Here is a 16,669-nt window from a genome sequence, read left to right on the forward strand (position 1 = left end):
TATGTAGTAGCACCGAGTCTAGGGGCTAAATCATTATTGTTATTACTATACATTATAGCTTTATAGTCCACTCCAAAAATTATTTCTATATACGCTACTTCCCTTGTAATTAGGTTATAAAAACTTATGAAGAAAGTTACATTGAATTTTAAAATGTTTTATATAAGATAAAATTTGTTACTTCCACCTTCAAAATAATTTGCATATTTGATAAAATTTCAAGAATGAAAAAAGAGTGTATTTAGGTTTTGTGAGTAGATTTTTTTAATCATTTGTGTGGTATTATCATAATTATTTTATTCATTAGTTGCTGGGTGCCAACTATATGAGTAATATAACGCGAAATTATAACGATTTAATTTTATAACAAGTAATCATCATATACAATGATAGTTTTCTAAATTATCAAGAATTATATACATATATGCCATGTACTATAGCAGAGACCTTAAGAGTAAAATAAATTACAAGTTGATAATATATTCGATATAACGACCATTTTCTAGTAGCAAAGCAAATAAAAAAAATCACCAAAAATCATGCTAAAAACTTATTTTAATCCATATATTATATTTTTTTTTAAATTATTTAAATAAATAAATTGATTGAATACAGTTCTCAAATAAAAACTATCTATAAATCTTTTGATGACGAGGACTGCAAAATAAGTTCAGCAACTTTTTTGTTTTCTAATATTGAATAATGATTTCCTTCTACAAAGTGTACCACGACTGCTGAGTTAAAATACTATTGACATAAACAACAAAAAAAACGATTAGGTATGTTGATTTTATGATTTTGTAATAATCATCTTTTATTAAAATTACTTCTGAAAGTCCATAATCTTCAGATATTGGTAGAACTTGTTCGGTGGGGCGTATTAACAAAGCACGAGTTTTTAAGCTACCATTAGGTTTTCCGTCATAATTAAGAATTGCCTTCAACTTAATATAAACACTGGTTAATAATTGTTTTTGATAGTTTGTACTGTATACAGTATCTTCAGGGACTTGTTTAATGAAATAATTCAAACGATCATCCCATGAATTGATTTGGTACAGTTCAGTCATAATCTATAAAACAAAAATACATAACAAGTTTCAATACTATGTAACTACACTATAAAAAAAAATTAACTCACGCTAGTTTTATTGTGTGGCCAAACTAAATCAAGGAACCTCATTATTAGTTGTACTTGAATTTCTTGGTCTTGTGTTTTATCGCCACGAATTGCTAATTCAGTGGTCATTTTCAAAAACCGCGGAGCACTATCAATCAACCACAGTTTACCGGTACGATTATTTTTTTCCAATAGTCTTAAAACCTCAATAGCAATGAGTCCACCAAATGAATAGCCCACAATTGAAAATTCTTGATCAGCCGACAATCGTTGCTCAATTAACTGCAATCAAATACATTTGAATCAAAGCTAGTAACTAGTTGAAACTTTTACTTACCGAGTAATGAGTAGCAGCCATTTCTTCAATAGAAGTTGCTGTGCCCAAAATGTCATATTGTAAACATAAGACTTGCATATTTAAATTTTTGGACAAAGGTTCCATCATTGATGAAATACCTTCAAGGCCTGGTATAACGAATAATGTTTGTAGTTTTGTAGTAGGTTGTTCGACTAAAGAACCATCTTCACATAAAGATGGGATACGCATAACTGAATTATAAGCAGAAGATTCTTCTCCTATAGCTCGAATAAGATAACTCAATCCTACATCAGACACTTGAGACATTGACTTTGGTTCAACATCGACTTTCTTTTCTTTATCATCCGAGGATTCGATTTCTTGCAACTTTGCAAATGTCATACTTCTGATATCTTGAGGCGTTAAAAATACTTCAAATTGTCTTTCTAAGGTCTGCTTGATTTCAACAGCCATCATTGAATCCATACCCAGTTCGGCCAAAGTTGAATGTAAGCTAATTGTTTTTAAATCCCTAAGACCAAGTATGTTAATTACAGTGTCAACAATAGTGCCTCCATTACTACTAGATGCACGTTTCTCAGCAACTACCATGCTCGAAACAATAGGGTTATTTTTCTGAGTTAACAAATCATCCAATAATTCTAAGCAATTGCCGATTTTTTGTTGTAAAGTACCACCGATGACTACTTCTTGATTGTCTTCAGCCATATCAGCCACAAGACCCACTTCGCCAACAGCTCCCCATTCAACGGCCAGAGCTGGTAATCCTTCCGAATGACGAATTTCACATATTCTTTCCATTACTGAATTTGACATACCATAATTAGTTTGACCAGCGTTTCCTCGACCACAGCTTACGCTCGAAAAAATTACAAAATGTTTCAATTCCGGACACATTGTTCTAGAATATTTATCAAGCAATGACGTAGCAATAGATTTTGGTCCAGCTGATGCTATGAAATCTTCTTCTGTTTGATTTTCGAACAAAGCGTCTTTCAAAACCTAGTCAAGAACAGTGAAAATAAGTTATCATGAAATAAAATAAGTTGAAAATAGATCATTTTAATTTTAAAATAAATACAAAAACAAAGATAAATATATATTTAACAATGTAAATGTAAATTATATTTTTATTAAAATGTGAGAAATAAATATTGCCTAAAGTATTCAGATCTAAAATATTTATAGATATTGTATGATAATTATATCAACCTGTAGAAATTACAAATTATTAACGATTATAATAATATGTTGTACGTATTATTAAATATTTTATAATATTTTATCCAAATCATTTGTACAAACATAATATTATAAAACAAATTAGTTATATAAAATAGTATTATATGAGATACGAAAATACAAAACAGATATTCATTTTGAATAACAACCATTTAAGAAACAAATAAAATAAATAACTTATACTTTACTAATAATAAAAAAAAAACCGTTTGAGAAGAGGTTATACTGTTGACTGTTCTATAAACGATATTTTATAATTTTATACTCACACACCATACAGTGACCACCGTCGTCTTTTGAATACGTATAAAATAAATATAAAATACTAACAAAATATTGAGGTATTAAAATCTGATGTTATTTATTATTTATGATTTCGTACTCAAACAATTCATGCCTGTAGTATATATCAAAAATACAAAATCATAACTCATGTAGGACATAGGAACCTGTCCTGAGTCCTGGAACTTCAGTTGGACTGGGCCGGGATAGTCGCATTGCACTCTTAACCTAAATATTAAATGGTCGAACTGCATCCGTGTTCAAAAAAGGGCGTTGAACAAAAAGTATAGATAATTTTAAAATATGTTTGTAGGAACACTATCTTCCCTTCTCGCTTAAAATTATGTCAAATAAATAATTAAAAATAAAATATTACACGTTTATTACACAATATGTGAATTATATTAACATTACATATATATACAAAAGCTAATTATGAACCACGCTAATGAATTTAGATCTAAGCCTTTAAGAGGAAAGGGAAATAAATTGAAACTTTTTGAACTCGGGTGCAGTTCAACCATTACCTTATATTAACCCAAGTTCAATTTAATTAAAATAAGTGCAATTCGACCTTACTCGATGGGGCCTGGGTATGAACTATGAAATTAGTGTGGGTTGTACAGGCAGGGCTGGGCTTTCGAGCTCACATTTCAAACAAGATCTGAACTCTTTATTTTTTATATGGTTGCGAATGACTATTAATTGATGCATTATTATTTATAAGAGACAATCACAGCTAAACATAAATTTAAGCAAGACAAGTGTACCTTATTTAAGTTTATAATAAAAATAATAATATATTCATTAAAAACTAGAAATTTAAAAAAAAAAACATTCACAAGTTTATAAACATCAAATTTTAGGTGAAATAAGGTAAGGTTGAGCCGGGCTGTTTATTTGACTAAAATCAAGTCAGGCTGGGCTCAGTTTATGTAAAAAAAAGGCGGGTAAGTCGTGGATGTCGATCTGCTGTACAGTAGGTTACAAGTGGGTTACTGTAAAGGATGGAATTAAATTTGAATCAAATGATATTATATCATTGTATACGAAAAACGATTCTGAGCGAAGACGGTTTATCTGCCTACGATATATTATAGATTATTAAAAATTTTCAAATCTTAGATTTAAAAAGAACAATTTTTATGGATTTCTAGTTTGAAATAATTTGCGAATTTTCGTGATTTTTACATATGTTGTCAAAATTCAAACTTTGAATGCTTGTAAAAAAAAATTGTGACTACGCATTTCTTTTATTTTTCAATTGCGATTGTAAAAATATAATAAGAGCCATGTATTAAATTTTCAAATCTTAGATATAAAAAGAAATTTTTTTATGAATTTCTAGCATAAAATAATTTATGAATTTTCATGATTTTTACGTATGTTGTCAAAATTCAAATTTTGAATCCTTGTAAAAAAAAAATTGTGACCATGAATTTATTTTATTTTTCAACTGCTATTGTTCAAATGTGTTAGATGCCTTGTATTCAATTTTCAAGCTTTTCTACCAAACAAATAATTTTTTATCGATATTTATAGAAAAAAAAACTAAAAAAGTTGAAAAATTAAAATGTCAGTAAAGAACTTAAAACAAATCTAAATATTTTGAAAATGTTATCAAATATATAAAATGTCTATATAAAAATTCAGTGAAAATTTCAAGAGTTACAACAAAATAAGAAAATCACTGAATGTGAAATTCAGTGAAAATCTAATGTTGTAAAAATTTAAATTTCAAATGCTCATAAAAATTTAATTTGAGTTTCCGGTGGACTTTTTATTTGTGATAACAATTGACAAACTTGTAAGGAATCTTGTATTAAATTTTCAAATCTTAGATTTAAAAAAAAAAATTTTATGAATTTCTAGCTTAAAACAATTTGAACATTGCCGTAATTTTACGTATTTAGTCAAAATTTAAACTTTAAATGCTTATTAAAAAAAATCGTGCCAACGTATTTTTAATATTTTTTAACTGCTATTGTTACAAGTTGTTAGAAACCTTGTATTAAATTTTCAAGCTTTTCTACCGAACAAATAATTTTTTATCGATATTTATAGAATAAAAAAATTAAAAGTTGAAAAATTAAAATGTCAGTAAACAGCTAAAAACAAATCTAAATACTTTGAAAATTTTATCAAATATAGAAAATGCCTATATAAACATTCAGTCAAAATTTCAAGTATCTGCGGTCATTTGTTTTAGAGTTACACCAAAATAAGGAAATCGCTAAAAGTGAAAATCCAATGTTGTAAAAATTTAAATTTTAAATGCTCATAAAAATTTAATTTGAATTTCCGATAAAATTTTTATTTGTGATAAAGATTGAAAAACTTGTAAGGAATATTGTATTAAATTTTCAAATCTTAGATATAAAAGAAAAATTTTTTATGAATTTCTAGTTTAAAATAATTTGTGAATTTTCGTGATTTTTACGTATTTTGTCAAAATTCAAACTTTAAATGCTTATAAAAAAGAATTGTGACTATGAATTTATTTTATTTTTCAACTGCTATTGTAACAATATGTTAAGAGCCTTGTATTCAATTTTCAAGCTTTTCTGCCTAACAAATACATTTTTATCAATATTAATTTTTAAAAAACTAATAATGATCGAAAATTTCAAATGCCTATGAATAGTTCAACTTAGGTCGAAAATTTTTGAAAATTGCATGGTGGTAGAATATACTTATATAAATATTCGGAAACAAAAATTCAAGTATCTATGTTCATTTGTTTTAAAATTACATCAAAAACCAAAATCGATTTTGTCGAAAAATGAGTGTGCGTAAAATTTTCCGTTTTTCCCTTAATTTTTAGTTTCTTTTTCTCGAATATTTAGAAAAGTATTAAGAATTTTTCACTTTTGAACCCCCACCAAAGTACCAACTAGATTCACTTTCTGATCGAACGAGGTACTGAAGTCAAAAATCGAAGCACTTTTACTGCCCCAAAACGTGATGACAGACACAAAAAAAAAAACACACATCGTGGTAAAATCAATACATTCATCGCTACGCTCAGAATCTAAAAAATGGGCGATTGTAAATTCCATCGATTTACAGATAGTTAATTTTAGGGTTGTATTTATAACATGTAAATTCCACCGAAGCTCGATACATTTTTTTACCTGAAAAATAAATGTAAATTCCACCAATACGTATTTTTGATCCGAAAACAGGTAAACTCAACCAAATACCAATGGTAAAATCCACGGATTACGACTATTTTTAGTATAGCTATACACGTCAACTCTCGACTAACTTATCTTAACTTCATCTAGTTCATCTTAACGACCGCAGATAACATCATATACTGATATACTAACTACTCACATACAAATTAGTGATCAATATTGTCTATTGATTATTTTATATTTTATTTTAATATATTGGGTAAAAAAACGATATAAGTATCTTAATATAATATGTATGACTAATAAATCTGTACATAAATCTTGAAGGTAAGTATTACCTATGTAATGTTAATTATTATTAACAATTATATATTTTTCAATTTTTTCAGTTTTTTTCTATTTGATCATTATATGATTTTACGAGTATTTTTAAATTCTTGTATTTAAATACAATTAATATATTATAATAAACCTATACCCTCGAAATTAATCTTAGTTAATCAGATTAGATTTGGATACTTTTATTTCATGTAAAAAAAACATACCGACGGAATTTACATTTTTTTTTTCAGGTAAAATGTATGTACCAGTGGAATTTACACGCACCCAAACAAAATGTTGAACGAGCTAGGGCTTTAAAATTTAGGCCAATGCAGAGCTCTACTAGCTACTAGTTATGCTAATAGTTGTGTAATATTCTGTTTATCAAATATTAATTAGGTAATGTATGTATGTTCTAAGAATCATATAATTATTGTACTCACTACGGCGAGATTGAAAATGGTTGAAACTGGTCCCAACTTGTTTGCTTCGTTAAGCAATTGTTTAACTCCGTCTTCTGTAGTAATATCAACAGTTGAAATTACCACTTTAGCTCCATAAGATTCCCATACGCGTTTTCTCAATGCTTGGTATCCATTACGTATACCTGTTCTTGTAGTAAGAATGATATTTCTTGCATTTCTTAATACCATCCAATCAGCCAGTTCAAGACCAAAACCACCCAGACCACCTTTACATTATTTAATTTTAGTATAAACTCTTCTTATATATTATATTAGATAATATTATAATATTATATATGTATTATATATTACCACAAATAATACAAGATGAATTATTGTCAAACGTTATTCTTGGGTATGCTTTTAGTTTCATAGATTGTGGTTTTATAAAACGATCTTCCTCTTCATCCCGAACTTTTATCAATACTTTACCAATATGTTTTCCTGCAGCCATATACCTAAAAGCTTGTTCTACCTGCTCTCCATCAAAAACTGTGCGGATTAATGGCTTTATTGCTCCAGAATCAATTTTTTTTTGTACTTGACCCTGGAATACTTTCTTCCATTCGTCTGGACTTTCAAACAATGTGTCCAGCATAACACCATGGAAACTTATTTCTTTTAAAAATAATTCCATACCTACCATAAAAATAAAAAAGTGTAATGAAAATATTAAATTTAGAAAATATAGGTAATACTCAACCTATCATGCTGTTGTTGGCTAAATCGAATTTGCCTATTTCTAAAAATCGACCGCCAGTTGCTAAACATCTGACTGAAGCTAAAAGTTTTTCTTCAGCTAATGAATTTAATACCATATCAACACCTCTGCCATCAGTTTCCATCATGATCATTTGCTCAAATGATGAATCTCTTGAATTTCCAATATGGCTTTCAGGGATCTAAATATAATAAACATATTAGATACAATAAATATTATTACCCTTGACCAAAATTTTCATTCTTTATTTCATTTTTTCAATTGTTTTACCTGTGGGAAATGGGTTTTGATAAACTCCCTTTTTTCTGGTGTCCCAACTGTTGTAAAAATTTCACATTCATAATAAAGTGCTAGAGTTATAGCAGCTTGACCAACTCCGCCAGTTCCGGCGTGGATAAGTATTGAATCGCCGCGCTTCATTCGACCATTGTCAATCAAAGCATATATGACCTTAAAAAAAATAAAACTTTAATAAATAGCTTAAACATAAACTAGAATAATATCTTACTGTTCCATAAACCACTGGTACAGTTGCTGCTTCTTCTAATGACCAACTATCCGGTACTTTCCATGTCAAATATCTATCATATACAACTATATTTGATAAAGCTCGTGATCCAATCATTCCCATCACTCTCTCTCCACTTTCAGTGCGTCCGGAAAATTCAAAACCGATTACACTTTCTTGATTAATACGGCCTCTTGCTAAAACTTCAGGAGCTAATTTAGCTGTAGCTAACATAATATCCCTGAAGTTCAAAGCAGTATAATAAATATGCAATAAATTCGATTCAGCTGGCTGTTGTGTAAACGGAACAATAGATCCCTGAAACCATTTCAAAGAAGATAAATCTCCGCGGATCGAAGTATTAACATAAGCATGTTGAACTTCGATTAAAGACGGAGGTTCTAATAACAAATGTCTGTAGGATCCCCAAACTTTATTCTTGTAAACATTTAATATTAAATCTTTGTTTAATTGTTTCTTAAATAAAGGTTCTTCTGAAGAAAACTTGGGTGCACATTTATCCATTATAAATACACATCTAAAATAAACAGTAAAATAAATATTAATATACTATAAAATTTTTTATATTCAATGTAAGAATGGTTTTATATTAAGTCAATATGGTATCAGTAAATGGATATTTTATACGTGGCCACGCGGACTAAGTAGATAAGTACTCAAGGGCGCTCCGAGATGGCGAGATAATATCGCTTATGGATTTATATCTTAACGTTAAATTTAAAAAAAACATTGTTTTACTCATATTTATTGTTTAGTACTTTAGTGGACTATATCTGTATGCTTTTGTTTTTTTTATATTATGTCAAAATTATGTGCAGTGCCATCCTAACCACCAGCGACATCTTACGACAACAATATTTGACGCCCCTACTCCATGTATAAGTGCTACACTCTGATACTCCAAGACCAAAAACTAGGTATCACATAATCCCTCAAGTTTTTGATTCGCATGTTTCGATCTTTACTTTACCTATTATCGTAGTTCTCAATTTCTTAATGGCTATCAATCATATAAATGAGTATTAAATATAGAAAAAAATGAACCAATCAAAAGTTGAGAGTGTACGACAGTGATCAGATGTGAAGGAGATGCGCATTTCGCAAAACCTATTTAACTATGATGATACCAATCTATTTTTCATTAAATTATACATTATTATAGCAAATATAATTGTAAAGCCATGATAAATGATAATGTTACCTATAATATTTTCAAATTTTATTATGTTAGATACACACATATATATAATAATAGTTCAATATTACGCGATAAGATTTATGGGAATCACCGATTTCGTTGAAAATTAATTTTAAATTTATAGATATTAGCGAGTAGCAATTATGTAGGAATTTAGGATCGACTTTGATTGGTAACTACGATAACAATGCTAGTTATGACTTTTGAGTGTTATGTCTTTCGACTGTCTTTCGTGGCATGAAAAACTCGTTTAGATAATTCAGTCTGTTCGATTTTTCCTTTGTGATAGCTGTGTCGAATGTGCTTATGTGTAAAAATAGCCGAGTTAAAATGATTCAAAAACGAAAGAAACCTGAAGTTGGCACTAGTAGTACTCTCCTTAATTACATTAGTATTAAACCAAAAATTGTGTGTTATTATTAAGCCCCCCCCCCCAACAAAAACTCTGGGGGCGCGCCCGATCGCAATAGTAATTGATATAATATATTAATATCAAATATGCTTAGTAATATAGATGGCTGACACAATCGTTTTCATTCAAATCATTGAGTACCTAATCTACCAATCCATTACAGAACAGGGGCGGGTTTAAGGGGGCAGTAGCCCTCCCCCCTTGGGACTAAGCTAACTATTTTACAAAGCCAAGTATTATGATAATATATTGATATATTAATAATTGTTTTTCGTTCGACGACTGACGTTTGACATGACTTATTTTTGTTGTTAATTATATGTGTATAGTATACATATACATATATTTTTTAAATTGTTTCAGATAAATATTGATACCAATAATGTAACTATTTAAAATTTGTCACTATTGTTAAAAAAGAAATGACTTACTTATGAGGGACTCAAAAACATAATCTGTAATTTTAAATTTTATATAGATTTAAAAAACAACTAACTAAATTCTTGAACCTCTATTAGCCCCCCCCCCTTGGTGAGTGATAAAACCCACCCCTTTTACAGAAGCTAACTTCAATGACGAGATACCTACACTTGATACCTGATGTGGCGGAACGGTTACCCAATTTCCCACTTTTGTGTATTTAAATATTATTTTTATTATATTATTTACATAATAGGACAAGGCACTCTTAGATCTCATAAATACATTTATTACATTTTATGTAAAAGACTCTCGTTATTGAAATTTATATTTTATCCTCAAACGCAATATGTTTGGCATAATAATATCCTATTAGTATTCTGAGGTTTTTTTTTTATTGAGATTTGTAACTAAACATTATAATATCTCGATGATTAATAAGAACATACATAGATACTTATATAGTTATATATAAAATAAATTGTTAAAGCTCACACTTTTAGGTTCTGAGAATTATTCTGAGCTTATGTTACAAGAAAATAAGAAAAATATTGACATAATAATTATGTGATAGGTACTGTTTTTTTTTCAATTTGTCATGAATCTATGTACAATCTGCAAAAAAAAAACAGATTTACTTAAAGAAAGCACCCGCAATCATATTTTTAAAGCATAATTGTTTTTTTTTAATCAAATTTATAATATACATACATGTAAATGTATGCATTTATTATTATTATCAATTTTATTCTTATTGACTTCTCAATTTATATTACATGTTGAATTAAGAGTCACGATTTCGGTACCAGTAGGAAGTTCTTATTATAATATATTAATATATTAATTATGCAGCATTCTTTTATTAAAAACGCGTTTCAATTTTTTTTTATGTACATACATTGTTTTTGTTAAAATGTATAGCATATTATAGTTTTTCAATATTTTATTATATTTTAAACTAAGGTAGGTAGATACTGTAAAAAAGCATTTAAAAGTTATTTTTATTTTCCGGGGAAAATTTATCAAAATCTAAAATAACCATTATTGTAAAACTAAAAACAAAATTTAATGCATGTTTAATAATATAAACACGGCATAGAACTATAGAAAATAGAAATTATTAGGGTGGAAACGTGGTTAATACTTTCTTATTTGGCGAAATCTCGAGTTTTGGAAGAAAATTGAAACTGGTAAAGTACACTTTTAGGCGGAAATGGTAAGAATAACAGCTAGGTTAAATTTTTGGTGAAAAAGTGTATAAGATTATTTTAATATGGTAGAAAAAATTTTCTAAATAATAAATATGAGTTATTTTTATTATTTAATCTATGATTAATATATGATTATTGAATTTAAAAATACCCATATGGAATATATATTGTATATAAATGACATACCTAACTCTGTCACCACCTGGTTCTTTTCTGATACAATTTAATAGTCCAATTATACCATTCGTAGGACTTTTTTCACCGAGAAGAACAATTTTTTGGCTTATTGATGCATCATCGGCTTTTAATAGTTTTTGCAATACAGGTAACCAAGAAAACTCTGAGCTCGATATTTTAACAACAATTGGAACAATGTTTTGTTCCAAAGGCTATAGCAGTTTTTACAATATTAAAATATATTTTTTATCATGATATATTATTACTAGGGCTCGGAAGTTGTAGCAGTTGCATATTATTTTACATGGTATCGATTTATAGCAGACTAAACTAGAAATTTAAGCTATACAATGATAAGTTTAAAAATAGAAAATTTAAAATCCACATAATGCATATTTAATATTTTCTAAAAAAAAATAATCTTTTTCTTTCTTAAGATGTGGATTTTAATAATAATGTTGAGTATAAAATTCAATATTAATTAATATAGGAAAATACCTATTGTTATCATCGTAGTCGACTTTTAATTTAATGAAATCGGTAGGATGTACATTTAATCTCTATAATCGCACTAATATTCTGATGTACTATCTTTTGAACTATTTTTTCAATTCGATAAAATGACAAAATACAAATAGTTTTCCTTCATATTTTAAGTATTTTAAATTTATTTTCCCATATTTACAATTCTTTTAGTACAAATTAATAACAATATAAAATGATTTATTTGGAATTATGATTAAAATTTTTTTAATTATTTAAATTTCTCGTTTCATAAATATTTTACAATAATTTCATGCATATTTTTCCTTTTTTACCTCCTATAACTTCCAAACCCTAGACTTATTACTTATGTTCTTAATTATTGTTTCATTTACATACCTTTCTAACAAGCAATAATCGTTCTTGTTCTAATGAAGCATCTAAACATACTTCTACAGAACCTCGTGAGTATTCAACATTTAATTTCTCACGTGTCAGTAAAAATCCACCTGGTTTAAGCGTGGCAAAAACTTGTTCCAGTAATTTAGAATCTTGTAAAACTTCTGATCCAACAACTAATAAAACCGATTGATCTGAAGACAATTTTTTATCTTCCACTGTTAAATTGGATCCTATTTCCTTTAATTGAGGGTGAGTCCCATCAGATAAAACAGATACTTCGGGCTAGAAAAAAAAATGTTTACTTGTATACTAAATTTTTATTTATAAATTTATAAATATAATTTAAAACCTGTATGAGTGGTAGGTCAGCTAAAGCATCAAGTATGATTGGGCTAAGAATTTTTACATCCGGGTTAAAAGTTTTATTTAAAATTTCTACAGTTTTTACTTTAAGGCTTATGAGGTTTTCAATCACTATATGCAAAGAAATGCGCACTAATTCTTCCAATGTATAACCCTAAAAATATAATATAGTTTTTAATATTAACTATTAACTATGGTTTGTAAATAGTTTATTCCGATTTACCATTTCAATAACGTATGGTACAAACGTATATTTTTCTAAAACTGGATCAGCTAATGGCTTCCTTTTAGCAATCACATTTGCGTGAAGTCCTCGAATTTCTACACCGCCAGATTGAATAAGATCTATTTCCGGGTACACGTAAACAGGAAACTCTGAAAATTCAATAACGAATATATTATTAGGTAAATATGTTATATTATATATTAATCGTATGTTTATTATTTTATTAAGGCTAAAATAAAATCTTGATCTATACATAAAATGTTATATAATATTATGTAATAAGTATAAAATTGTATATATGTGATGTATACTCATTTATTAATTTAAACATGAATTCACTAAAGCGTAGAAAACCATCTTAACCGTCTGTTAACGTCTTGGCGGAACGTCGGAATTCCGATGAATAGCATAGTACAGCGATTCCTTACCCATGGGCCGTGGCCCACTTGTGGGCCCTGAACAGCATGGCACTGGGCCGCGAGCCATAAGTATAATATTAAATATTATATATATATAATATAATTAAGTTTTTTTGTAATAAACATTTTTTTTTTCGTTTTTAAAATTTTTTTATTCCTAATAACTATATATGTATATAATATATATTATAATTTTATGAAAACGTATACATATAGGTATGCTATGGGTGGGCCTCAAATGTTTTTTTACAAAATTAGTGGTCCGTGAAACTAAAAAGGTTGGGAACCGCTGAGATTGTATGATCAAAAGTAAATCACTTATGTATATAGTTATATATTATTATTTATTAGAAATAGGTATATCAATCACCCGGTTTATCTTCCGGGAGAGTTTGTAATACGGTAGCGTGTTTTTTCACATTTATAAGAAGTTTTTGTAATGAAGTAGGCACAAAAAGGGATCTTGTGTCTTCTTTTAATATTTGTATTTGTAACATATTATCCATGAACGCAACCCAATTATTAAACCATCCAACTCTTCCAACAGTCGCTGTTAAAAAAACAAACAAACAAACCAATGAGAAATATGAAAAACAACTCGACATTGTTATTTAACTCACCATCAAGATTAACTCTATTTAAACTTCTAAACAGTCCTTTATAATTATAACCTCGGAGTCTTAATTCTTTGTAGATATCTTTTATATTTAAATATGTATCATTAGGTTCGTCTGGATGTGGAGGCATGTCAATCATCTCATTGTTGACATCAGTAGGAATGTACAAACGACCAGTAACAACTGGCGCCCCACTTTCAACTACCTCAAATGTACCACTTCCTTTTTGTACCATTACAATAAATTCTACATTTCCATCTTTTGGAATATTAGTTGCTCTTTGAAAACGAACATTCTCAAATACAACTGGTACTTCAGAGTATAGTTCTCCTCTCATCAATGCAAGTGTTTCCCATGCCATTACCTATTAAATTAATACAAATATAAACATGAATCAAAAAAATATTAACTCAAGACCGATAAACAATAATGTTAAAAAAAAATTGTTGAGAAAAATATATTTTAATTTATTATTTGTTTTAAGTGTACATAATAAACCTTCTATGTAATGTCTTGATACAGCTACAATAATGACCACAGCATAATTATTAGGTATACTATCCCTATACACGGCGCAGTACGTAATTTTTAAAATATGGCATAATATATTTATTTTCCTTTTTAAAATGTGAACGTCTGACAGTAGCTCAATCATGGGGATGGGGGCTATTTAAATACTATATTGTTTTATTTCTAATGTAACCATTATTAAAACATCACGAATTCACGAATAAAAAATGTCAACAGGGATCTTCACTCATGGCACTCCACAGCTGTGCCACTCATATGTTCTATGTTAGAAGGTTTATTATGATTAATGACCACATATAAAACCATTCATATTTATACATGATAAGCATGTTTTCTTTTTAATCAACCAGAAAAATAACATACAATAAAAATAATTTTTTTAAATGTCAAGCTCATATTTACGAGTTATAGTGAATCAGTGAGAAAGTAATAAGAAGACCTGACAAATTAAGTAAATTTTGTTCTGATTATAATTTTTATATAATATATATATGTTTGCATCACATGTATAAAAAGTTTGTATATTTTTTACTTTTTAATGCTAAAAATAAAAAAGTGGGTAAGTCGTGGATGTCGCTCTGCTGTACAGTAGGTTACAAGTGGGTTACTGTAATGGATGGAATTAAATTTGACTCCAATGATATTATATCATTGTATATGAAAAACGATTCTGAGCGAAAACGGTTTATCTGTCTAGGATATATTATAGATTATTAAAAATTTTCAAATCTTAGATTTAAAAAGAAAATTTTTTATGAATTTCTAATTTGAAATAATTTGCGAATTTTCGTGATTTTCGTGATTTTTACATATGTTGTCAAAATTCAAACTTTGAATGCTTGTAAAAAAAAATTGTGACTACGCATTTCTTTTATTTTTCAATTACGATTGTAAAAATATAATAAGAGCCATGTATTAAATTTTCAAATCTTAGATATAAAAAAGAAAATTTTTTATGAATTTCTAGCATAAAATAATTTATGAATTTTCATGATTTTTACGTATGTTGTCAAAATTCAAATTTTGAATCCTTGTAAAAAAAAAATTGTGACCATGAATTTATTTTATTTTTCAACTGCTATTGTTCAAATGTGTTAGAAGACTTGTATTAAATTTTCAAAAAAAAAGATCTAACAAGAAAAACTTTTACGAATTTCTATCTAAGATAATTTGATCATTGCCATTATCAAATATATAAAATGCCTATATAAACATTCAGTGAACATTTCAAGTATCTGCGGTCATTTGTTTTAGAGTTACACCAAAATAAGAAAATCGCTAAGTGTAAAATCCAGTGAAAATCCAATGTTGTAAAAATTTAAATTTCAAATTCTCATAAAAATTTAATTTGAATTTCCGTTGGACATTTTTTTCGTTATAAAGATTGACAAACTTGTAAGGGATTTTTTATGAATTTCTAGCTTGTGCATTGTAGCAATAATTTGTTAATTTGCGTGATTTTTACGTATTTGTTCAAAATTCAAACTTTGAATGCTTATAAACAAAAGTTGTGACTATGAATTTATTTTATTTTTAAACTGCTATTGTAAAAATATGTTAGGAGCTTTCTATTAAATTTTCAAGCTTTTCTACCCAACAAAATGAACAAATACATTTTTATCGATACTAATTTTTTTTTTTAAACGTGTAAGTGGATATCGCTCTGAACGCTCAAAAAATTTTTCCTATAATATATTATATATACTATATTATATTTAAATATTGTCAAATATTCTATTTTGAAACAAATATTTTATTTTTCAATTGGAACGCATTTTGCATAAGGCATCCAATTTTTCCAAAAACATTGCATGTAGTTATCATAATTCATAATACTTTATATTATCATAGATATGTATATAAGTACCTGGTTTGAGGATAAATCGTTATCGTTACGCGATTTCATAAAAATTTAAAATTCAAACGCTCAAAACATTTTTCCTATAATGACGCTTCAAATTTTCTCTATAGCTATTTGAAGCAAAACTTATGGAAAACATAGTTTTGAATTTATAACCTTAGATATAAATACAAAAATTTTTATGAATTTTGAACTACAAAATAATTTGCAA

The 16,669-nt window shown here is 27.8% G+C and overlaps 1 protein-coding gene across 1 annotated transcript in view; it reads right to left on the reverse strand.

The window, feature by feature from the left end:
* Positions 1-537: 537 nt before the first annotated feature.
* FASN3 (Fatty acid synthase 3) overlaps positions 538-16,669 on the reverse strand; it is a 30,203-nt gene continuing 14,071 nt past the window's right edge. The window contains exons 11-25 of the mRNA XM_015512557.2: positions 14,070-14,430; positions 13,820-13,999; positions 13,028-13,179; positions 12,791-12,958; positions 12,439-12,723; positions 11,566-11,768; positions 8,118-8,655; positions 7,880-8,059; positions 7,592-7,790; positions 7,201-7,527; positions 6,868-7,115; positions 1,458-2,441; positions 1,142-1,402; positions 828-1,073; positions 538-747 (exon numbers count right to left, since the gene is read on the reverse strand). Coding sequence (XP_015368043.1) covers positions 634-747; positions 828-1,073; positions 1,142-1,402; positions 1,458-2,441; positions 6,868-7,115; positions 7,201-7,527; positions 7,592-7,790; positions 7,880-8,059; positions 8,118-8,655; positions 11,566-11,768; positions 12,439-12,723; positions 12,791-12,958; positions 13,028-13,179; positions 13,820-13,999; positions 14,070-14,430 — 4,446 coding nt within the window. The 3' untranslated portion in view covers positions 538-633. The remainder of the gene's footprint in view (positions 748-827; positions 1,074-1,141; positions 1,403-1,457; positions 2,442-6,867; positions 7,116-7,200; positions 7,528-7,591; positions 7,791-7,879; positions 8,060-8,117; positions 8,656-11,565; positions 11,769-12,438; positions 12,724-12,790; positions 12,959-13,027; positions 13,180-13,819; positions 14,000-14,069; positions 14,431-16,669) is intronic.

The sequence above is a fragment of the Diuraphis noxia genome, unplaced genomic scaffold, assembly GCF_037042655.1.
Source record: "Diuraphis noxia isolate RWA-SAM2 unplaced genomic scaffold, SU_Dnox_SAM2 contig0002, whole genome shotgun sequence".
Classification (NCBI taxonomy): domain Eukaryota; kingdom Metazoa; phylum Arthropoda; class Insecta; order Hemiptera; family Aphididae; genus Diuraphis; species Diuraphis noxia.